The sequence below is a fragment of the Scardinius erythrophthalmus genome (genome assembly GCF_964197995.2).
Source record: "Scardinius erythrophthalmus genome assembly, chromosome: 2".
Classification (NCBI taxonomy): Eukaryota; Metazoa; Chordata; class Actinopteri; order Cypriniformes; family Leuciscidae; genus Scardinius; species Scardinius erythrophthalmus.
In genome coordinates, this window is record NC_138222.1 from 59,550,804 (window position 1) to 59,574,870 (window position 24,067).

Genomic DNA, 24,067 nt, shown 5'->3' on the forward strand with positions numbered 1-24,067 from the left:
AGGACTGAGACTAGAGGAGAAAGTTTTCAGATAGAGCTGCTAACAAAACTTATTGAGCAGTTCCACTTAAGACAAGACAAGAGATAGAAAGATAGCGAGGAGGATTGAGAGAGAGAGAGAGAGAGAGAGAGAGAGAGAGAGAGAGAGAGAGAGAGAGAGAGAGAGAGAGAGAGAGAGAGAGAGAGAGGAGGGCATTACATAATAAATCGGTAACATTCGACCGGGACGAGGACCGACTGACACTTAACTTATTACTGAACCGATTATATATAATTTTTTTTTAGCTTGACCGATTGCATGACAGTTTAGGTAGTGCATTTTTAAAAATAGTATTAATAGTTTCAAATTTGTTTATTGAATATTTACATGTAGAATTATGAGACCTCCGCAGCTTGTCAATCTCCTGGCGCGGATGATGATGATGTTGACAAAGTTGTCAGGCACGCGCTTATCTTCATTCTGAACGCCTTCTCAACTTTCGCCTCAAATTCTCCTCTGATGTGTCCTGATATCGGAAAACAGCAGTAAACTGTTGCAAATCACAAATAGAGCTCTGCGTTCAAGTCCTCAGTTAAAGGTAAGTGCTGAAGTAAACCTTGTGAGGCCTAGCGGTTGTGTGCTGAGATTGTGTTCATCTTTATGAAGCCATAAGCATGCCGTTTATTTGAAATATGTGCAGTTTTGAATCCAACAACATTTCTCATCCTCAAATAAGTCAAGAGATTGAAGAAGATCCTTGCAAGGTAGATAACTCCATATGAGACCGTTGAAACAGGTGCATGTCAACAAGATACATTATGGTTGTTCATGTTAAATCATATATCATTGATAATAAGAATCAGGGTGAAAATGTACAGATAGTATAGTGTTTTGAATATTGAGTTGTTTAGCCTGCTGACTGGTTGTTGAATGTCCTGTTACATGTTTAATTTGTCATTTAATTAGCTAAAATTAGGCATTTTCTCTTTATGTTAGTCAATATTCGATTACTTTAGTTTTATTTGAGTTTGTAGTCATATTTTAATGCAAAATATATTTATCCTAAAAAACAATGGATTCCCTAACTTCATGTTTATGAAAATTTTTTGTGAAAAATTGAAATTTGCAAATGGCCTTTTTTTTTTTTTTTTTGCCTAGTATTGGTTTTGGTCTTGTCAAATGCATTTGTCTGAAATTAAACAACACTTTAGACATTTAAATATCATCGTTTTTGGTGGCACTTTATTTTACAGTCCTGTTTCCCATGATGTACGTATTACAGTAATTACAATAACTGTGTAATAACTAGGAACTAACCCTGAACTACCCCTGAACCTAACCTTAACCCATGTAGTTACCTTATATTACCAGTACTTTCTTAGGGAAGTACACTACACATACTGTAATATAATGGGTTACACTTCATTTTAAGGTGTCATTGTTACAGTGTAATTATACATTTAATTACTGAGTAATATTAATTAACAACATGTACTTAGGGTTAGGGTAGGATTAGGATTTAGTTGAGGGTTAGTTGCATGTAATTGTGCATAATTTACTGTTATTACTATGGTAATTACATGCAACATATGTAACAAGGACACTGTAAAATAAAGTGTTACCAAATAATGTGCAACCTGTTTTTTTTTTTTTTTAAAGTAGATTGATTTATAACTAGAACTTTCAGTGTTTAAAGCTTTTAAATTCAGTTACAGTTCGCTCAATTAAATAACGCTGCTTCTGTTTCATGAGCTGCAGAGAAATAACATTTACTGATGCAGAGATATAAAAGAGGAGGCATATCTGCCACTATCAAATCATTTCATAGGCTTTGACTGAAACACAACATTGCGTGGGTCTTTTCTTTTTTTTCTTTTTCCTTTCAACTGATCTGATACGCTCCCCATGGCTCTTTCTGGCAAACATCACAACTGGCAAAGTTTTTGGATTTCCTCTTTGGACTGACCCCCCCCCCCCCCCCATTCATTTTAACCTGGTTATTTTGGAGATTTAAACCAAGCTATTAATAAAATAAATAGACCAGACTGCTTACATAGAGATAATGTGCAATAGATTAGTTCATAGAGATAATGGATCAAGGAAATGGTCAAGGAAATGTTGATCTGTTAAGTGTCTCGATTTGTTGGCAGAGTGATTTCCAGAACACTTTGCACTGGATCAAAGACGTCAAGCACATTTAACTGTGACTGTGAGAGCTGGATTGGATCTGGTGAATAGAGGAAAGTAAAAGTTTGCACAGCCACAGAATACCGATGAGAGACTTTAATATCGGTCTGTTTTTCGGTCTGTCCATCTCTCAATGTCATTCTTTCCTTTCCTTTCGCCCCCCCCCCCCCCCCCCCCCCTCTCTCTCTCTCTCTCTCTCTCTCTCTCTCTCTCTCTTGTAAGCCCAACTAAAGGTCCAATAATACGGGGAAGGTTTCTGCGCGTTACGCAACACAACAAGATTAAATGAAATACATTTTCTCATATGTATTACCTCGTTATTTCATCTGACTCCATAAATGAAAAAGGTTTTAATGATATCTGAGCATAATTAAAAGTGAACGAATGTTTGATTATTCTTTTCAACTCTAAGTATGTTTTACCCGTTCCAGATTAGGAAACTGTCGCTCAGAGGTCCTCACGTCTTCTGTTTAACGCAGGTCTCACGTTCACAAGCTCATCAGTTTTGATCACCAAACAGAGGTAATTGCTATATACCTGAGATCGGTCACATTCACGCTTACATGATCAAAGATACTGTGGTATAGCCCCCATGGAATTGCATACACTTGAATTTAACTTAAATGTTTACTTCAGTAGAGGTATGGCTACTATTACAGATATAAGCTGACCAACATTACTTCTCTTATAATAGTTTTGGATTGGCCATGCCGTGGTTTCCCACGTACACTTCTAAAGTAACATTAAATTAAAACAGAGGTAATTAGACACACCCAGATTTAGATTGGTCAAGCAGCATTTGCTGCCCTAAATGAAAATTCACTTCTTGTCTTTGTAAACAAAGTACACTTGAATTAGTGCCAAATATTAGTCTTCACTAATCTTACGCAAAACTTGCGGGAACATGCAAATCCGTTGAATCTATTTGGGAAAACAATTTCAGAGTCAGTCGGAATAAAATCTAATGTTTACAAATTTATTATGTCAGGTAAATGAATCATGCCAATTTCATAATCAGTTCAAAGATAATAAATACTAAACATCAAACGCTCTGCGAACCTGACATCAGAAAATACATCACGGGCTAATAGGCTCTATGCACGATCGCTTCCGCGTTTTGTCTCAGCCCGCCCAGTTACATCCGGTGCTGCGTCGGAAGCCGTTTTTGCATTCGGTGGAGATAATGGCAAATTACACTCGCTGTTTACAAGAACTTTCAGCGTTTAATGTGAATGGTGTTAACAATATTGTGAGGCAGTTAGCTGTCACACCTAAGAGTAAGAAAGAGAAGGGCTTTAAATTATATATTTCGAGCTACATCGACAACTTTGAGTGCGAGTATTCTCTCATATCATGCGAAATCCGACTAGCGAATCGGTTTCTAAAATCGTTGTCTCCGTTTCTGAGAAAATGAATTTTATGAAAGTTTTGCCGCTAGTACACTTCGCTATAGAACGCGCTATGCGGAAGTAAAGACGCTGGCTGAGATTCTACCGGAAATACGTCAGCAGCGTTCATGCATAGAGCGTATTTGAGCTACAAATCGCCACAAGCAATGTAAAAATGAGTTCAGAGTGGGAATTTGCATTAATCACCGTCCCAGACTTACTGGGGACAGAGGTTGATTTACATGGAAACATTTGCTAACAATGTTAATTTACATTGAGTTTACACCTTTTAGAGCAGGATGCCATTCTCCTGGAAGACCCTCCCTCCTCTATGTGCGAGTAGGCCTGTCACGATAACAAATTTTGCTGGACGATAAATTGTCCAAGAAATTATCGCGATAAACGATAATATTGTCGTTCTGAGACCATTTTCATTTAATATAATTATAATGGCATAATAATGCAGGGACACCTTTTCAACGATCTATAAACTTTTATTTCTAAAGAATATTAAACATTGAAAACGGAAAACATTTTAAATATCCCAAAAAAATGAACAAAACAACCAAAAACAATAAAAGCAATGGACTCTTAGTGTCTGTTAACAAAATAAATGTCTGTTAATAAATAAAATGGATGTAAACATAAAATATTAAACATTAGGCTTTAGACATTAGGCATAAATAGTGATACATTCCATAACAGGCAAAACTGACAGTTAGGACCTTTGTAAACAAATAAAAAAAAGCCTCAACAAGCCATATCGCACAATTTTGCACTGTTACTCCTGTTACTTTGTCCTCCTGTTACTTTGTCAAGTTATTGTGTACTGTCGGGAAGACGGAGGCGCACTTTATTGCGTGTATATGCTACGCACTGAAAATACTTGGTTAGGATTAGGGGTGAGGAGTGCGTGCGTATTACACGTCATAAAGAGCGTATCATATGCACGCAAAAAATATTTTTGGCGTATAAATGGCACGAGAAATAACATTCGTGGTATAGATACGCATTTTCATGTGATCGGGCTCGCTGTCGCAACTCACAACTAGCGTCTTCTCTCTCTCCCGGCAGCGATATTTTTTTTCCCAGGATGGTAGGGGAAGACTCATGAATATTAATTAGGTAAGTCATCCCTGATTGGTCTTAACCCCAGTGACGGGTAGGTTTAGGGCGGGGTTAGGGGTAGGTCATCAGACCCCCAGTGGCGGGTAGGTTTAGGGGTGGGGTTAGGGGTAGGTCATCAGACCAATCAGGGATGACTTACCTAATTAATATTCATGAGTCTTCCCCTACCATCCTGGGAAAAAAAATATCGCCTCCCGGCAGTAGCCGCAAACAGTCCCGCCGGCGCTTTCCCATACAAAGACCATGTGACTGACAAGCGCCGCGCGCCGCCTCCCCACACAAAGACCATGCAACTGACAAGACGGTTCACTCCTCCTATACGCTAAAGAACCGAGAGTGGTCATCCAGTCTCTTTGGTAGAGAGAGAGAGACGAGGAAAACAAACAAGCATGCAAATGGAATTATCGCGGCCGGAAAAATTATCGAGCTCATTTTTTTTTATCGTGCGATTAATTGACTTATCGACTATCGCGACAGGCCTATGTGCGAGTTATCTCTAAACTATTAAAAACTTTATTACCTTTTGGTTTTACTTCTGTGGGAATGAGACCTTTGTACCAGTTGCACTGAGACATTTCAAATGATACCAAACATGTGTAATACTGTATGATAATTATTCACATTAAACCATATAGATTCTTGGGTGAATGTTGGTGATCTCAGCATGAGAGAGAAGGAATGGGGGAAGAGGGAAAGAGACGTAGATTAGGATGATTCTGAGGTGAGACCTGCGTTTCGTATGGTGATGCTACCTTCACAAGAGTGAGTTCAAATGTTAATTTCCTTTGTTCTCTCAGAGAGTTGCCCTCTCTTCCAGTTTCTCCAGTTTCTCCACTCTCTCTCTCTCTCTCTCGCTCTCTCTCTCTCTCTCTCTCTCTCTCTCTCTCTCTCTCTCTCTCTCTCTCTCTCTCTCTCTCTCTCACACACACACACACACACAGACACAAACACACACACACACACACACACACACACACACACACACACACACACACACACACACACACACACACACACACACACACACACACACACACACACACACACACACACACACAGTGTTGTATTTTTCAATGGTGGCTTTTGTCTCTTTCATCTCTTCTCCGAACAAAAGGATTCTTGTGTATACAGGACAGGGAGTGAGAAAGAAAGAGATTGAGGGAGGGAGGAGAGGAAGAGTGACAAAAAAAGTCAAAGACAGTTTGTAAACTGCGCAGTGAAACTATCATGGCTTATTTAAGTGTGGTTTTTGACACTCTCTGTGAAGTCATGTCAGCACACATCAGTGCGTATTTGAGTATAATATGAGTCTGGACACGCCTCCTTATTCTTTAGGACTGTTTTGCACATTGTGGGACATCAATAAAGTCATAAAATAACAAATTGAAATATGTAAATGCTGACAGATTTCTCCAGTTCCTCTAAATAGTATTGAAGGAGTTTGCATGCATTCTGGACACTTTATATTCATAGTAAAATATTCATGCGTAGGCTAAATGTACAAGCATTTATTTATGCCTTTAGATCAAAAGGTCTTTGAGAGCATGAGAAACACACATTCAGTGTCTGCTGTATGTACTGTACTTGTGTGCGCGCGTGTGGGCGCGTACTCTCCGGGGTTCAGAGGTCAGCTGTGTGTACACTCTGCTCATAACACGTGTCTCGACGAGGAACCGCCTCGTCCCGTTAGTATTCAGAGCACAGAGAGCCAGACAGATACCTATTCATTCTCTCAGTGTGAGTCCAGAGAGAGAGAGAGAGGTCAGAGAGGGGAGAGCGTATCAGATCGCCCTGGTACTCATTCATTTCATTTATTTATTTTATTTGGTGCGGAAGGCAGAAGCTGAGTGAGACTAAACTACCACTTAGACATTTAAACAAGAGAGGGAGATCGAGAAGAGAGGGAGATTGAACATAGTGCATGAATGGAAAGTCAGTCCTTGTGCAACCTCACTAAGATATCGCCGCTGTCCGTATCGAACATTTTAGAGGTTGATCTTTCGTATTTCAGGAGACTCAGTGGAGTTTTTAGTTATGCTTTTGTTTGAACATTAACTTTGTAATTGCAGTTTGTCCTAAAATTCACAGATGAAGCACATGATTCAATTGTTTGACATCCAATAAGTGTATAAAGCTATAAATTAAGGCAGCGGCTATTTACACTATAGTGAAAATAGCAATAGATTCTATTTACACTAAAATTATATTTAAAATATGTAAAAAATACAATATTTTCTTTGCAATAAGTGTAAATAGTTAGATGCTATTTATACTTATAAATTGTGTTTAAATTGCCTCAGTATTGTTGCGCATTAAACGGTATGGAATACTAACATAGTGTAAATTATTATATTTATTAAAATGGATTTATTATTAAATAAATCATGCCACCTTATTGGGACAATAAAGCCCTCCCTAGACCTAACCCTAACCCCAACTGATAAACACTTTATTTTTAAACCCATGTTAGACACTTTATTTCCACTTTTCAAATATTTTCTTCATTTTTATTGAAAATAAATGCCTTTCCGATCTGATATGTGATGGGAAAAGGGAGTAAACCGAGTTCAGCTAAAGGCGGTTTCGAACGCGGGTCGATTTGCATCAAAACTTTCTATCACGAACCTTAGCCGTACACTGACAATCCAGCGTCTTTTGTAATTTTGTCTGGCCCAATCAGACGTCAGTGGGCGGAGTCAGTGTTAATAGCCTCTGCTAACAAGGCGGACTAAATAGTATAAATAGACACTCCATAAAATTAATTTATGGCTGCTCCAATTATTGATCCTGTAAGAATTTAATGAGCCAAATATATTTATATAGTGCTTTTCACAAAGCAGCTTTACAGAAAAACATGATGTTAAGTTAAGCATTTTGCAGTTTGTTTTTGCAATGATACAAGCAATCAAGCAGTTGAGATTTGCCATATTGCTTTACATGAGGTTCCTGTAAAATAACATGCATGCAGGTAAAGTTAGACATACTTTATATAAGGCACTGGGTGATATTATATAAAAAATGAGATTTTAAGATACTCTTAAAGATAGATCTTTAAGATATATATATATACTCATATTAAGGTTTCACTTGATTGCAGACTAGGAATCTTCTGAAAGACTAGAGAAGACTGGCATCTCTTTTCTTAAGAGAAACACTTTTCTCCATCATTTTCATATCAGTGTGTTTGAATCAGCTGGTGTTTTGGTGTTTTTTTTAGTGGATGTAGGAAGTCAGTTCTCCACAAGTTCACACAGTTGTCAAAATTAATATAAATAAATAATTTTCAAATAAAAACGCTTCAAAATGAAAGATGATGCATTATGCCCTTTTACACTTACTAAAGATTAAATATTTTATTTCTTTAAAAATGATATGATCAGTAAGTTATGACAACATGTGTTTTTACATTGCTTTAACTCATCAAAATGAGTTAAGCAATTTACACAGTTATACAAGATTCAACTCATTTTTAAAGTCAGTTTAATGTCACTTAAGTTGAAATTACTTCAAAATCCAAGTTGATTCTACTTAAACTTTTAAGGCAGAAACTATTTTTTTTGTTTTTTGTTGCTGTGTGCATGTCATGTAACCGACCATTAATTGACTTGAGAATTAGAGAACCATGGACATGCAAATGTACTGTTAAATTATTTAAATATTAATCTAAAATCTCCTGTATGTAAAGAAGTCAAAGAGGTTTTGACAAAACTTTGGGAATTCTTGTTTCAAAGAATTGCTTAAAGAGATAGTTCACCCAGAAGTGTAAATTCTGTCATCATTTACTCACCCTCATGTCGTTCCAAACCTGTATGAGTTTTTGAACACATAAGTAGATATTTTGAAGAATGTTTATAACCATACAGTTGTGGGGAACCATAGAATAATAATTAAAAAAACAAACAAAAAAAACATGGAAGTCAATGGGGTCCAACAATTGTTTGATTATAAACATTCTTCAGAATTTCTTTGTGTTTTGAGAAAACTCAAACAGGTTTGTAACTTGAGGGTGAGGTTATGATAACAGCATTTTCATTTTTGTCTGAACTTTACAAATACTTTTGAGGCCACCGTAGATTTAATAGAGAAAAGCAAAAGTAGTTGTGTGATGGAGCTTGAAAAGTTTCTCCTATGCTATTGGTTCTTGACTAGTGTATGATTGTGCTGTGAAGTAAAATTGGGATTAACAACATCCAGATTGACAATGTTTGGCTTGCATACACACAACGTTGGAGCTAAAGCCGTAGAAGAAGTGAGTGAACCGTTGGAAAAGCTGTCCAAGCAGCATCTACCTTGAAGTTTCTAAAGGTGAATGGTTGGGAAACGTCATCCTCAGTGTAACAGAGGAATGCAGTGAATAATATTGTGGTGTTCTTTCCATCTCCTGCAGTTTTGTGTTTTTGGACGGTGAATAAGTCGGCCTTTTTTTCAAGCGAGCTCGGCATGTGAGTCGGTCTGCGTTGACGACCAGCCTTTAAATGAGAAAGGGCAGCTGCTTCCACTGTGTGAATGAGGGGCATTTAATGCGCTTGGGCAGCTGGAGGGTCTGAATGTAGAGTTAAGAAAGAGGAACGGACCACCACAGTCGGTTGGCCCCCCAAACCCGGCCCTGTACCCCTGCCTGGCACACATAATCCTCGGGAGAGAAGGATGCGCTCACGTGTCCGTGATAAAGATCGCTGAGAAAGCAGCTTTCCTCATTTCAGCTCTTAGAGAATACGTTTTTTAGATACTCGCTAATGTGTCCCTAATGTGTCTCTCTTTACTTGGACGATGCACGTCTTTCAGATAGAGCTCAGACAGAGATAGAGCCCTCTCTCTTCCCATGTGCCATTCTTCTATAATGCTACGAGACGACCTAGTTTTTACTGAAGGCGATAAGGTGACAGGTTTCTCACAGGGAAGATAACTGTTGGATCCGTTAATTCGTTAAAAAGAACTACTTTTTATGTCAGAGTAACTTGAGACTAGTTTTTGTAACCTACTGTGGCTTGTATGAGTCCCATCTGATAACGTCCAATGCTGCCCAGATAAATGAGAGAAATTAGTGGAATTATTTACAAAGTATAAATGGCAATTAAATGAAAAGAAATGAAAGATCACAATAGTATTGTTGCAATGCACTTGTTATAACAGCAAAACCTGAACAGTGAACACTCAAACAAAGAGATGTCTGGGTTACATTTTACCCTGCAAATACCTTTAAAACATAAAACATGAACTATTTTAATTAATGACATTTTCTTGCATTAAAGAAATTGTATTGCATTAAAGAAAATCATTGAAAATAATGAGGAGATGGCAATACCAGACTACATTCTAAGACAATTAATTGTCTTGAAAATAATGCCACAATACAAAACACTGTTACTTTTTCTTTCTGCAAAACATCATTTTTTAATGTCTTTTGTATGAAAACCTGCCATGTTGACTGAGTAAAAAAGTACGCTATGTTTGTAATGAATGAAGTTATTGTGCTATGAAGTGTCTGTGAACTGTTTAATATGGTGAATGGTTTGCTTCACCGAGAAACTGTAAAAATGAAAAACTCATGCCGAACTGAAAGCTTTAGCAATCTTTATCTAGAGTTTTAGATGAACAACTTCACCATCAATCAATATTTGCTATATATTTTAAAGGAGTTAAAGTCCCCCTGTAGTCAATCATTTTATCCCCTAAAACTCATCTTTAATCAGCAAAATGACATATTTAAACTTTAAAAAAATCCTCATGCCTTAAAATATCTTGAATGTAACTCGACACCCTTGGCTTATATAGTATACGTGGCTCTATGAATATGCAAATGAGCCCCGCCTCCACTCACTCACTCAGCTCAGAGATCCACTGGTTGACGATCACACGTTGATCTGATTGGTTACAAGGTAGTTTGTGACGTCAGAAACACCAGCGATTTCAAAGCGTGTTTTTGAGACTGTCTTTGGTTCACTGCAGTTTTAAGGAGAAAATACTCAGCAATGGTGTCGACTCATGAATTAGCACATGATTTGTCTTAAAGCATATTAAAAACACCACATAGACATATAAACAACATTAAAACCTTGATTTTCACCACAGGGGGACTTTACTAGCAAACTGAGTATAAATGCAGAATTTCATACTCAGAGTTATAAATAAACGAACATGCACACTTTAAAGCATGCCTCTCTTCCCATTGTGGGAATATCAGTTTAAGATTAGATCTATTACTGTTTTTCTCCATATATGAACCAATTAGCAAGAATTTTACTGTCGCATTCTACAGTCTTTTACAGTTAAAATGACATACATTTTTACTGTGTATATACATTTTTAAAGAAGTTAATTTGCAGACTTTTATACTCTGAGTTATAAATAAACTATTTAGAGTTTTTTCATGTACCATGATCAGTGAACACGCACACTTTAAAGCATGTCTCTCCCCCCCCCAGCTATGACCTCAGCCACACCCCCTTCCTCCCGTAGCCCCTCCCCTCAGAAGGTCTGCCACTCCCAGACTCAGACAGACGTCCTAAAGCCACTCCTGGGCGGAGGAGGCGGGACTTCACCGGGAAACGGACCCGCGGCGTTGAGGCGTCGTCGACGGGTGCTATCTAAAGATGGGCGGAGCAATGTTCGCATCGAACACGTCAGCGGCCGAGGGGCGCTTTACCTGCGTGACCTGTGGACGACCTTTCTGGACATGCAGTGGCGCTACAAGCTTTTCCTGTTTTCTGCCACCTTCGCTGGCACCTGGTTTGTCTTTGGAGTGCTGTGGTACTTAGTGGCATTAGTGCATGGAGATTTACTAGGTGAGGATGCTCCTCAACTGTGCCTTAAATCACATTTTATGTACATAAATATTACTATGATATTGTATCGTTGCTATTTCTGGGTCTTGTCCTTCCTCACCAGAGTTTGACCCTCCATCCAATCACACGCCGTGTGTGATGCAGGTCCAAACTCTGACGGGAGCGTTTCTTTTCTCCCTGGAATCGCAAACTACGATCGGTTACGGCTTTCGCTGCATCACTGAGGAATGTCCGCTTGCCATCATCCTGCTTATTGTCCAGCTTGTCATCACCATGGTGATGGAGATCTTCATCACTGGAACCTTCCTTGCTAAGGTACAACTAAAATTTGGGTAAACGCACAGTATTTTAGTTGTCATTTTAGTCACATTGTCATGTTTTTAATGTGAATGCGCTAGACGGACGTCTTTAACCATTGCACTCGCGTCTCACGTCTTTTGCAGCATCTGGTGCATGACACAGCTTCCTAAAAACCAGGGATTTTTAGTTTAATTTTCCGCATTTATACAGATTTTCGTATTTTACGACCTTAAAAGTATGACAGATGTGAATTGTGTAAATCAGATAAAAATAATGGGGTGTGAAAAATAATCGTGAAATGGACTTAATTAATACAGTTAAACTGCAAAATGTTTTGTTTTCTTATACATTTATTTCATGCACGGATTACTCCCGACAGCGCTGCACGAGCTCGCGCCGCCATCTGCGGGACACTATTAGTATGTTGGTCTGGGTTCAAAGCGCCAAATGCGAGTAAAAATCTGAGTTGAAACTGTGTTACTTGCCAGTTGCCTGGTAACTTTTTTTATGAATTAAGACAATGCATGGTTGTGAGAATCTGATATGGCTTTAGTGCAATCATCAAATTGCAATGGTTGTGATGTAATTATATAAATATATAGTCTGACACGCTGCATGTTTCACAGTAAAGCACAGCACTGTGTTCATTTTCAGATTGATTCACTGTAAATACTCTGCAAGCGCTGTGTGTTTGAGTCACTTATAATTTGCATTTGGAACGGAACATGTGCCAACTATCTTCCCAAATTTGTAATGAGAATCGTTTATTAATTTGTTGTTGTCAACAAAGAGAAGTGTAAGATCTCCCTGCGGTTTCCCGCCAAAATAAAAGCAAAATGGTTTGAAAGCCATAATTTTATTGTTGTTCTGTAAAATAAAATAAAATAAAAATAATAATTATTATTGTTATTATTATTATTTATTATTTTTTTCTTTTTTGTTTTTAGCTGTTCACATGCCTGAAAATGTGGTGCTCGAGTTAAAAGAAGTTCAACTTTTAAAAAACGCGTCTCTAGACCCTGCACTTTTTTTTGTTCTACTACCTGCGTATCGCTTTTTAATCAGCTAAAGACAAAAAAGAAGAAAAACCTAATTAATAATAATAATAATAATAACAATAATAATATCTTTTAACGTAACAATTTTTAATTTATTTTATTTTACAGAACAACAGTAAAATTACAATTACTAACCCTTTAAGAGCCCTGGCACTGGAAAAAAAATCGAGTTGGCAATTATTTTTTAATTTAATTTATTTATAATTTTGATTTAAAAAAAAAAAAAAAAGCTGTAGGTTTGCGATTCTTGTTTGTAGAGCTGCACAATTTTTTCAAAGATTTTGTGATTTATATATCAATATGATAATAATAATAATAATAATTATTATTATTATTTGTATATAAAAATATGAAATAATAATTTAATTGAAGTGTTTAAATATTAAATATTTAAGAAAATATAATAGTAGTAATAATAATTTTATAATTATTATTACTGTACTTTACTCTAAAACAAACACTGCATTTGTGTATTTAATTTAATTGCAGCCTTTGCAATTTGAAAATTGCACTAAGCCATATTGTGATTTTAGGTTTTATTGCAATTAACCGAAACTAAATCAATGACTAGATCTGGAACAATATCTGATTTAAATTTTACATTCTGTGATATATAGGTAGCTCGGCCGAAAAAACGTGGCGAGACGGTGAAGTTCAGTCAGCATGCTGTGGTGGCCAATCACGAGGGCCGACCTTGTCTCATGATCCGTGTCGCTAACATGCGCAAGAGCCTCCTTCTGGGCTGCCAGGTAAACACATCTCTGTCAAATTCTGATGAAAGAATGGTGAATCTCATATTCATCGTATACGTGCAGCTCATCATATCTCTGATTTCGCAGGTGACAGGTAAGCTCCTGCAGACGTCAGTGACTAAAGAGGGTGAGACGGTACGTCTGGACCAGAGGAATGTAGCCTTTCAAGTGGACACGTCCAGCGACAGTCCCTTCCTCATTCTGCCCCTCACTTTCTACCACATAATAGATGACAACAGCCCAATGCGGGCCTGGGCCGCCAAAGGTACGCAAGCCTTGAAGAACTAGAGTTATTAGAACAATAAAATGTTATGATGTTGGAATTCCAAAATGCAGTATGAAAACCTAAGTCCAGAACCGTCCCATCCGAAAACATATTCCTTACTTTTTAATGGAAGTTGAGCTGGTATCTTTAGCTCAGCTAGGTCTTGGTTCAAGCATCTGCCAACTGTGTAAGTGTAAGACAGAACAGAAGAGGCACCATTTCAGCTGGTGCAACCTTAGGTGTCGACCAAAGGGTTGGTGTTGCCAATGTAGCAGAGGCCAGCTAGTAAGAGATGTGCAGGTAAACCTCACTCCCCTGATCTCAAGAGGCGCTCTAGTGACAAACGCTAGAGACTGCAGTCTTTAGCGTCCTTGTTAGCGCACACACCTCCCATGACGGAAATGTTCGTCGCAGTGCGAGTAGAACAGGAGGGGTTACACCAACATCTTTGAGATTCCTGATGCTCAAAAAGTAGAGCAGGGTTCGATTTTCAGGGTATGCATGAACTGACCAAATGTATTCTGTGAATGCAATATAAATTTCGTTCGATAAAAGCGTCTGTCAAATGCATGAATGTGTTTTAGCTTAGACTAATTTGAGCTTCTTTGTGATTGCGCGGGAGTGCAGAAGTGGCACTAGGTATGGTGGCAGATGAAAACTGTCAGTAGGATACACCTGAGAACAGGGACAGCGTGGTTCGGCTCCAGCAGAGTTTCTCTGAGGATAGAGAGCCGCACGAGAGAAACGTGAAACAGCAGTGTGGGGAGAGGTGTCAAAGACATCAGAGAAGCTCTGTTTCAGTGCTGAGGTCACGCTGCAGGCAGAAGGATCGAGGAGTTCTGGCACTTTGAGCACACGCTGGTGCCCTGTTTCCACTGACACTTCACACCTGAATCAAGTGCGCGTAGCTGGCTCAATTTATGTTTCCACTTTGCCTCTACTTGATTAATCATGAGGGTAAATGTGAACTAGATTTGTCCATTTAGTGTTTGCCTGTGCAAAACTTGCTGCCACGATTCTAGGGTGTTGCTATACAGTTGATAGGTGGTTTCTAGGGAATTGTTAGTGGTGTTCTGGGTTTTTGCTTGCTGGTAGGGCTGCACGATATTGAAGAAAAATGCGATATGCGATAACTCATTAAATAATGCAATATTAGATATGCGAATTATCTTAAAATTATATAACCAACATACGTGTTTCACATTCTTTTTGAGACAAGAAAACATCCCTACAACTTCTGAAAGTGAACAGCAGTGTTTTACAGAAACATAAAAAGTGTTATCAGTGTAAACCTCGGGATTTAGGGTTTCAGGTTATCCTATATTACGGTTATTTAACAACAGAAACTGAATAAGCAAATGTAAAAATAAAACACTGCTTAGTTTTCACTGTGTGAATAAAATATATACTGATTATGATTAAAGCTACAAAAGTTATTCAGCCAAGAGGAGCGAGTGATTTTCTCTTCATCTTTTGTTCATGACTCCAGTGATTGCAAGCCGTGATATCGCGATATATACATTTGCGATAATTTCGATATATTGTGCAGCCCTACTTGCTGGCCCAAGTCAAAATGTAATGGTGTGTTCAAGTCATGTCGGATAGATCATATTTAGAAGTTGAACACAAATGAAAGGAACCACAATGTCATAATTGTGAGTGGGAAACGCTTTCTTTGAGCCCTGAGTTTATGAGTTGGAGTGAGAAATGGTCAGTGAGAAAACATAGTGGACTCAATGAAGGTGATGGCAACTTTATTAATTTACATTAAAGCTAGGTTGCATGTACAAAATATGATAGTATTATACAATTACGAAAGAATGTAAAACAATTCAGTTTGCAGTACCTTTATAAATGTGATTAAAAGAAATCCTATTCATCACTTTGTAGAAAAGGCACATCGCCATCTTGTTCTGACCAAAGTGATTTGAACGCGCCTGACATCATAATTACGACTTCCCAACCGATGAATACGAATTTGCAGGAGAACACAACATGAGTCTCACATCAGTGTAAGTTTGTAGAACTTTATTTTAGGCTGTTTAATTGCCAGCCAGGTGAAAATCACAAGTCAAGATTGCTTAGAAAAGTGATGGCACGCCACAACTCACTAAAGCCACTTATTTATATTCCTTTATGATTGTTGCTTGTCAGATCTCAGTTGTCTTTAATGTCAGACTGGATGACAGTCAAGATTAATTAAAAACGGACGCACGCAAGAAAACTCGTCTTAGGGCGCTTTCACACTAGCACTTTTGGTGCGCACCCGGGTTCGAATGACGTCAGAGTTCGGTTCGTTTGGATGATGTGAACGCTGTTTTCCGAACTCGGGTGCGCACCCGCGAACCGTACTCGAGTCCGCTTAAAAAGGTGGTCTGGGGTACGGTTCATATGAACTCGGGTACGGTTCGCTGCTGATATGAACGCAATCGTACCAAATCGCGGAAGTGAACCGCTATTGATGACATATAATGTGGTGCGTGCCTGCGTGCGTGAGTGTTTAACAACTGTAAAAGGGTCTATTACCTTGACGAAAAGCGGGATTGACGCACTGCAAGCAGAGAGATGATTTCTGCTTGCCTCCACAAAAATTGTCTTCGGCGGGCGGGCAGACATCCCGCTGTCTTTGGAACTGTTTTAATACTTTTGCGGCAGACAGACGCAAGTGTGTTTCTTTATATTTTCTTTGAAAACGAAACCAAAGGTTCAAAAAAAAGAAGAACAAATGTGAAACGAGCAATTCTATCCATGTTGACGCCTTTTCATGGCGGTTACCAAGCAACACGAGTACGCGCCAGCTGCAGCTTGATGACGCAAGCGTACTGCGGTTCGGATACAAATAATATAATGTGAACACAGTCCATCGGAGGCAGGGGGAGGGGGGAGCAATCGAACTCGGGTTCGGAACAGGCAATCGAACCAAGTGTGAAAGCACCCTTAGTCTTACATCATCAATCCGTGACTCTTTCGGTGCCGGTTAACTGCATTTACATGAATAGCAAACACAAACAATCTCTTGCGTTAAATTTGGTGGTGACTTTTCTTGAAAAGGAAAAAAAACAAAGCTGATGTGTGGAGCAAGTGGTGGTTTGTTGTTGTTGCACTAATTTCATCATCAGTTTCTGTGCTACTATTGGTTTTTTATTTGACGTTGTCGTAGGAGAAGCCACACTGCAGGACTGTGTCTCAAATCTTCCGACTCTGGCAGAATTTCATCTGAGCTCAAATTTGATTGCAATGGTCATTAATCGACTGTCGGTGAACATTAAGCGATTAAAGACTTCAGATTTCGGCCTAGGCCCTAGGATCAAAATCGTATGCGCTTGACTTAACTCTACTAAAGCCGGGTTCACACTGTACGATTTATTATAGTCCTTTTACGACTGATGCTTGTCAGATCCTCACTGTAAGCCATGTCGCATTGTAAGATCTCAGTTGTCATTGATGTCAAACTGTACGGCGGTCAAGACGCGTTAAAAATGGACACACGCAAGAAAACTTGTCCGGAGTTTTACATCATCAATCAATGGGGCGTTCGTTCACCGTGAGCTGCGCGTTACACGCGGGATTAAATTGGTGACTACAAAGAAAACTCTAATGTTAATTTGGGTCATGCCTTGTCTTGAAAAACAAAGACAATTTGACGGTCGTCGTACGAGAAGTCACACTGCAGGACTATGAGTCAAATCTTCTGACATTGCCAGAATTTCGTGTGAGGTAAAATTTGATTGCAATGGTCATTAATCGGCTGTTGGTGAACATGTCAAATTAACGATCAAGGACTTCAGATTTAAGCCTAGGATCAGATGAATCTTTTAGGATTTCCAAAGCTTGTTTCAGACGGCCAAATCGTTGTCAAAATCGCACAGTGTGCACCCGGCTTAAGTTTAAGCAAAAGTAGCACTTTGGCAATCAGAAACAACCAGCATCAGAAGTGACCAGCCAAGAAACAGTTTGTTTTTTTGATGCAACTGTAATTATGTATTGAGGCACCTTCAAATCCAGTGATAATGAGACTAAATGTCTCAGGTGTTTTGGTGGCCAACAGATCGCCCCGCATTATAAAACAAGATGTTTGAAGTTATTTTAGCCATTAACTAAGTGAACGCTAAATTAGTCTTTGCCAGTTTTAGGGTAAAAATCAGGACCATGCAGGAAAGTAACAGCTTATAGCAGCCTGGCCAAGCTGCCTATTCATCTTTTTGATGGTTTTTAATGGATTTTTGGGCATTTGTTAGCTGGTCAAACAGGAAGACTGGGTTTTTGGAGTTTGGGAATTATAGAAATCCTTTGTGGGAAAAATTTTAATTGAATTATTGGAGGTTAAAAGACAGAAGCAGATTTCATGCTCTCTCTGCAGCAAACACAAAGTTTTAGTGTGAGTTGTAGAAAATGTAATAATGGCTTCGGTGAGCGGGGCATGTTTACAGGAACTAGGGGTTTCTATTATTGGCAGATGAGCTGCATTTCTCATGTCTCTTCTTCCTCCCTCCATCTCATTTTCCCTCTTTTACCCCCCCTCCCCATTCACTTTCTCTGCAGACGTAGCTTTATCAGTCCCCCATCCCTCTTTCTTTTATACATTCTCTCTCTTTGGCTGGAATGCGTGTGTGAGAGCGTGCCAGAGCGTCTCATTAGAGGCACAAAGCAGCCCAGTTCCTGGTGCTGACACGCAGGTCGTGGATCCAGTTACGGTCCCAGTCTTTACCCCATCGAGGGCCCAAGCTATCAGACCCTCCGGTCCCCGCGTTTGCACTGAATACGACTCTCATCTCACACATCTATGGGTTTTCCTGTACGTGCATCTCCTTGCGTATTTGTTTATAGTGTCTTTCTCAATGCTTGTTTCTCATCGGGTCTGTAGTCTAGCCAGATCGCCCTAGTGTAATTGACTGTAGTCGGATTATACAGTATAGGGTTATACTTAATAGACCCCACTTACGCCTAATGCTACCTAATCCAAATGAAACTCTTGATGACTTCCCGTGTCAAACTAGAAATGACTCTGTTTTTGTATGTCGACCATAACATTAATATGAAGTAGAAATAGCTACTCACAGTTCTCCCATGGAAGCGCATTTGCACATGAATGGAGCTCAAAGAGGAACTGGCACTGGTTTTAAAAACGTGTGCGAAAGCGTGTCGCTGCGTTACAGTCTAAATCTGTAAATGCATGAGTGGCTGTGTGTAAACGTACGTGTGTGGATGTGTGCCCACAGTGTGTGTGAATCTATAGTAAAAAAAAGAAAACCTAAATGCAGTGTGCCCGTCTGTTGAATGTGGCATTGTGTTTGTGTAAGAGGCTGAGGAGGAGAGACACGGGCCTCTGCGTGCTGGAGCCTAAAGCCACATGAACCACTGAACATGAACATGTTTGAGTCCCTGCTGAGGTGTATGCAAAGATTGTGTGTTTACTTGTAGTATCAAATTAGAGATGCACAAATAGAAATAATAACTGGAAAATGACCTAACCTCACCCAAAAATTTTAATCCTGGCATCATTTACTCACCCTTATGTCATTCCAAACCCATACGATTTTGGTTAATCTTCGAAACATTAGTTAATATATATTTTTAAATAAAACCTTAAAGGTTTCTGTCTCTTCATTGACAGTTCAGGTAAACAAAATTTAGAAGATCCAAAAAAGTCATAAAGGTGTTGAATCGAGCTTAATGAATCTGTTTAATCCAAATCTTGTATAGAGCTATGAACAGATTTATTGTATTCACATATAAACACTTGCGGTTGTGTGTTCATCACATGCTAGAACAAACCTTATTGGTTCTCGTGCGTCACGCACAATTACTTAGTTATTGGTTCAATGATGATACTATAATGTGTTTACCATACATGATGATCTCTATGTATGTGTCCATCATTGTTTAGATGTAAATAAAATCTTAAATTAGATGTGTTCATCGTATTAAGTGATCTTCTAAGTTTCGCTTTCAATGGTGAAACAGAAACCTCTCAGGTTTCGTTAACAAATATCTGAATGTGTTTAGAAGATTAACCAAAGTCTTATAGGTTTGGAACGTCATGATGGTGAGTAAATGAATATTTTATTTTTGGATGAACTATTGCTTTAATGCAATAGTCAAATTACTTGTAATTGTAAGTTTGTACAAAATACAATGTAATTTACAAAAATGTAAAAATGTAATCCTACAAAAATTACAAAATTTTGTAAATTACAAAAATGTAATTTACAAAATACAAGGCTAGGTTTAGATTAAGCCAGGATTAGGCCGTAGTTAAATTAGGACATAACTTTTTTTTTTTTTTTTTTTTCTTAAATGTGCCTTAGAAAAAAAACATTGGTGTGAATCTTGAGAAAAAAACAAACAAACAAACAATGGCACTGATATATTTTAAGATATTTCAGTGCAAGTTGGTTTCAGTTAAAGAAGCTCACACATGCCTTTTAGTCTGCGATTGGGATTAAGCCTGGCCTATGAACCGGACAATAGAGTTTCAGAGTCGCAGACATCCTTGGTTTATTTACCGAGAATCGAAACACTGTGTATCATGAGCTGCCGGTGTGCAAATGAACATAGAGCCGCTTCTCTCTGAAACCAGCAGACAAACCATCAGAATAAAAGATCAGTGTAAAACATAAATATTAGTATTGCTATTTTACCATTGTACTATATTGTACTATACAATAAAATTACTTATTAGTGTTATTAAATATATATACTGTTTTATACAATTTCTTATTTTGCTTTTTTTTATTTTTTTTTTTAATCAAAATAATATTAGTTGAATGTGTCAAAAACATTGGGAATGTGGGAAAACTCAAGTGGAAAGTTTTTTTTCTCAATATTTTCACTTTATGGTTACTGAAAGAGGTTTGAGTTGGTTCAACTTTCTAACTTTTCCAGGTTTTTCTCAAATCGTTCAACCTTAAAAGTACAGTCTGCACTCAGTCATTTTTCAAATGATTTTAATTAACATTTTTTAAATGTTTTTATTTTCAGTAAAGATTCACTCCCCAACAAAATCACCCCAATAATTCTACAATTAATTAATTAATTACAATTAATTATTGAGGATCTATTCAAGTCATCTGCTGAAAATTCCTGTATTTTTTCCATATCGCAATATATGCTGCAGAAAAACAAAATATCGCAATACCATTTTTTCCAATTTCGTGCAGCCCTAGCTCAAATGAGAGCAGTGTGTGTTGAGCTGTCCTACTGAAATTGATAAAGAAATATTCCAACAAAATGACATGTCATCATTCACTCCCCCTCATGTCGTCCCAAACCTGTGTCAGGTTTGCAAAAGGAGATGTTTTGAAAAATGTTCCTCCTACTATTGTCCATGCAGTGAAAATATTGATATACTGAAATATATCTTAATAAATAAACAGCTTTTCATGTCAAATTAGTGCATTTTAGTGCATTAGTTATTTGTTTACTTATTTATGATACTATAATAGAAGAAAAGTAACTAATAGGATTTTCTTCCTTTATTCAGTATCATATTTGATGGGGACATGAAAAGGCACTGCAAGGAATGACCCATATATAAGCATGTCTTTTCCTCAAACGCATTAAAGACACAGTCGGAGGCCACATCAGATCTGCTAGAAAACACACTGACGGCCCCTGAGGGTCTTTCCACTGAGCTCTGCCATGATCAGAGTGTGAAACACACGTCAATTAATTCGCATTAATTAGCCAGTATGCTGTGAATTTATAAACATTTATGTTATATAATTCTTCTGTCTATGTATACTGGCCTTGAACCGTTTTGGACGCTTAATGTGCATACCGTCTGAATGTCATTGCAATAGAAAATATCACACCATTTGCCATCTGTTGTTTTAGCAATAACACTAAAACAATACAGATCTTACAAACTTATATCTCTGAAATGTTTTTTGTGATTCTTTCTGTAAAATAATGATACTTGCAAAATATTTATAATGCAATATCTGATGTAATGACATGTATAAGTGTGACCTAAGTGTTCAAATACGTCTATGCATTGGATATATTTGTGTGTGAATGTGTATGCATACCAGAAACACACTTTGCCAAATGTTAGTGAGCATGATGAAGTGATCTTGTGTTTATGGATTATGAAACCCCATGTTTTTTGCCCCCAGAATGCAGAACTGGCTCTGGGTTAAAGGAGAGACTGTTTTCACAGATGACAGTCTCTTGCTCTGAATGTGGGATGTTGATGCAGGTGTGTGTGTGTGTGTGTGTGTGTGTGAGAGAGAGAGAGAGTGTGTGTCAGTGGGTGAATGGCATGTTTACGATTTAAGGCATTTGTATTTCTGCTGGTATGAGCCATAAGTTTCTTTGCACACCTTTTTTTTTTTAACACATTTTTCTGAATTGTGTTAATCTATCTACTTGTCTTGCTGCTCTGGTGTCGGTTTTTATTCTAAAGGGCTTTCTTAATTTTAAAGGAATCATTCACCCAGAAATAAATGAATTCTGTCATAATTTACTCACCCCCATGTTGTTCTAAACCCATTGACATTTGTCTTTTAAGAATATACATTTAATGAATGTTAAGCTCCGAAAAAGTCTAAAAACTAGTCAAGTCACCTTCATTTATATAGCGCTTTTAACAATATATATAGTTTCAAAGCAGCTTTACAGAGATAATAGGAGATTAAAGTGACAGAGATTGTTTTACCTTTACAGCAGCTCTAGAATAAAGTTACTGTCCAGATAAAGTTAGTTTTTGATTGATTCACTTCCAAAAATCATTATTTGAAGACTTCAGATGCAAAAGCCGTCTAAGTCCGTCTAAAGTTTTCGTTTAATATTAACATTTTTATGCTCCTATGTATAGGTTTCTACCCAAGTACCGGCATTTCTGAATGGGCTGAGGCTGGGATTCAGTGAGTTTGAAGTGAAAGTATTTGATGAGCGTATACTATGTGCGGAGAGCATTCACTCAATATTATTATCTCATTTTTGGCTTTTAGAGGCTTTTGCATCGGAGGTCTTCATTTATTAACTTAGGGGCCGCTTACATGACACTGTTTTAACTGAAAACAGAAAACTTTTAATGCGTTCTGGCCGTTCATTTGAGAAAGCAAACTTTGAAAGCTACCCTGCACCCTAAAACTTCAATATGACAGAGTAAGTTTCTGATTTGAGAGCAGCACCATGTTTTCATTCGCCAGCCATACAGGTTTATAACAGCATTGGATGAAGTGAACTGTATGAAGTCTGATTCTCTACGTCTCTTTCCTTCGAAGGTGGTGGGTGGACAGATCCGGAAATGGCTGACTTTGAGTTGCTCGTGATCATGAGCGCTACCGTAGAGCCGACCTCGGCCACGTGCCAGGTGCGCACCTCTTACCTGCCCGACGAGATCCTGTGGGGCTACGAGTTCCCCCCCGTCGTCTCCCTCTCCCCATCCGGAAAGTATGTAGCAGATTTTGCCTTTTTTGACAAGGTTGCCAAGACCAAGACCCCGCCTGTTTTTAAACAAACCCCGCCTCCCAGCACACAGTCTCCGCAACATCAAGGCAGCGGCAGCGGAGAGCATGACACGGAGAAGATGCGATTGGAGGAGAGCTACCGGGAGGAAAGGGGGCGGGAGAGGGGGCGTGTCCGAGACCAGCACAGCGTCCGCATTAGTAACGTCTAGAGAGAGAAAAACAGCTTGGATGAATGACTGAGAAAGGGATCTGATGGAGATAAACTGCTTGAGTACTCGTTTGATTCAGCGTTAGCCAACTTTTTTTTTTTTTTCGATGCCACTGAGCTTACCTGTTTTACTAGGTAGCGTGCCAGCAGAGTTGGCTAGCGCTGAAGTACACTGGCATGCAAGCATGAAATAGAGAAGAGAAAGAGAGCGGCTATGTTCGGAAGAGCACACTAGCATACTACTCTTGCTGTTTCTGCAGAAAACTGTGCACAGCATGACCGTTTTCTCTATGAACAGAACACAAATTACACAAATTTGATTCCTTTTCACGTAAATTATGATTACAGGGGCAGATTATCCGTTTATAAAGACTTATTTTTGCGCGGTTTACTCCATATGTGTGGCTTTTCTGATGATTCATGACCTCATGTTTGTTTTTTTCTCACACTATTGGTGAGGTTTAGGGTTGGTGGTTGTAGGCCTATGTTATTTTCAAATGCAATAGTGCATTAATCTTTTACCACAATCACCGGATGTTTCATTTGGTCATGCGCCACATCATGCGTCCCAGGCACGTTTTCCTAGCCTGGTGGGTGCGTC

General features: G+C 38.5%; 1 protein-coding gene across 1 annotated transcript; it reads left to right on the plus strand.

Annotated features, from left to right (window-relative positions):
- Positions 1–243: 243 nt before the first annotated feature.
- On the plus strand, positions 244–23,467 carry kcnj10a (potassium inwardly rectifying channel subfamily J member 10a; the record flags this gene model as incomplete). The annotated part of the gene is made up of 6 exons (XM_081391881.1): positions 244–577; positions 11,108–11,467; positions 11,571–11,782; positions 13,443–13,574; positions 13,665–13,842; positions 23,073–23,467. The coding sequence occupies exons 2-6, from the start codon at positions 11,110–11,112 to the stop codon at positions 23,465–23,467; spliced, it is 1,275 nt and encodes a 424-aa protein (XP_081248007.1). The 5' UTR covers positions 244–577; positions 11,108–11,109.
- Positions 23,468–24,067: the final 600 nt, after the last annotated feature.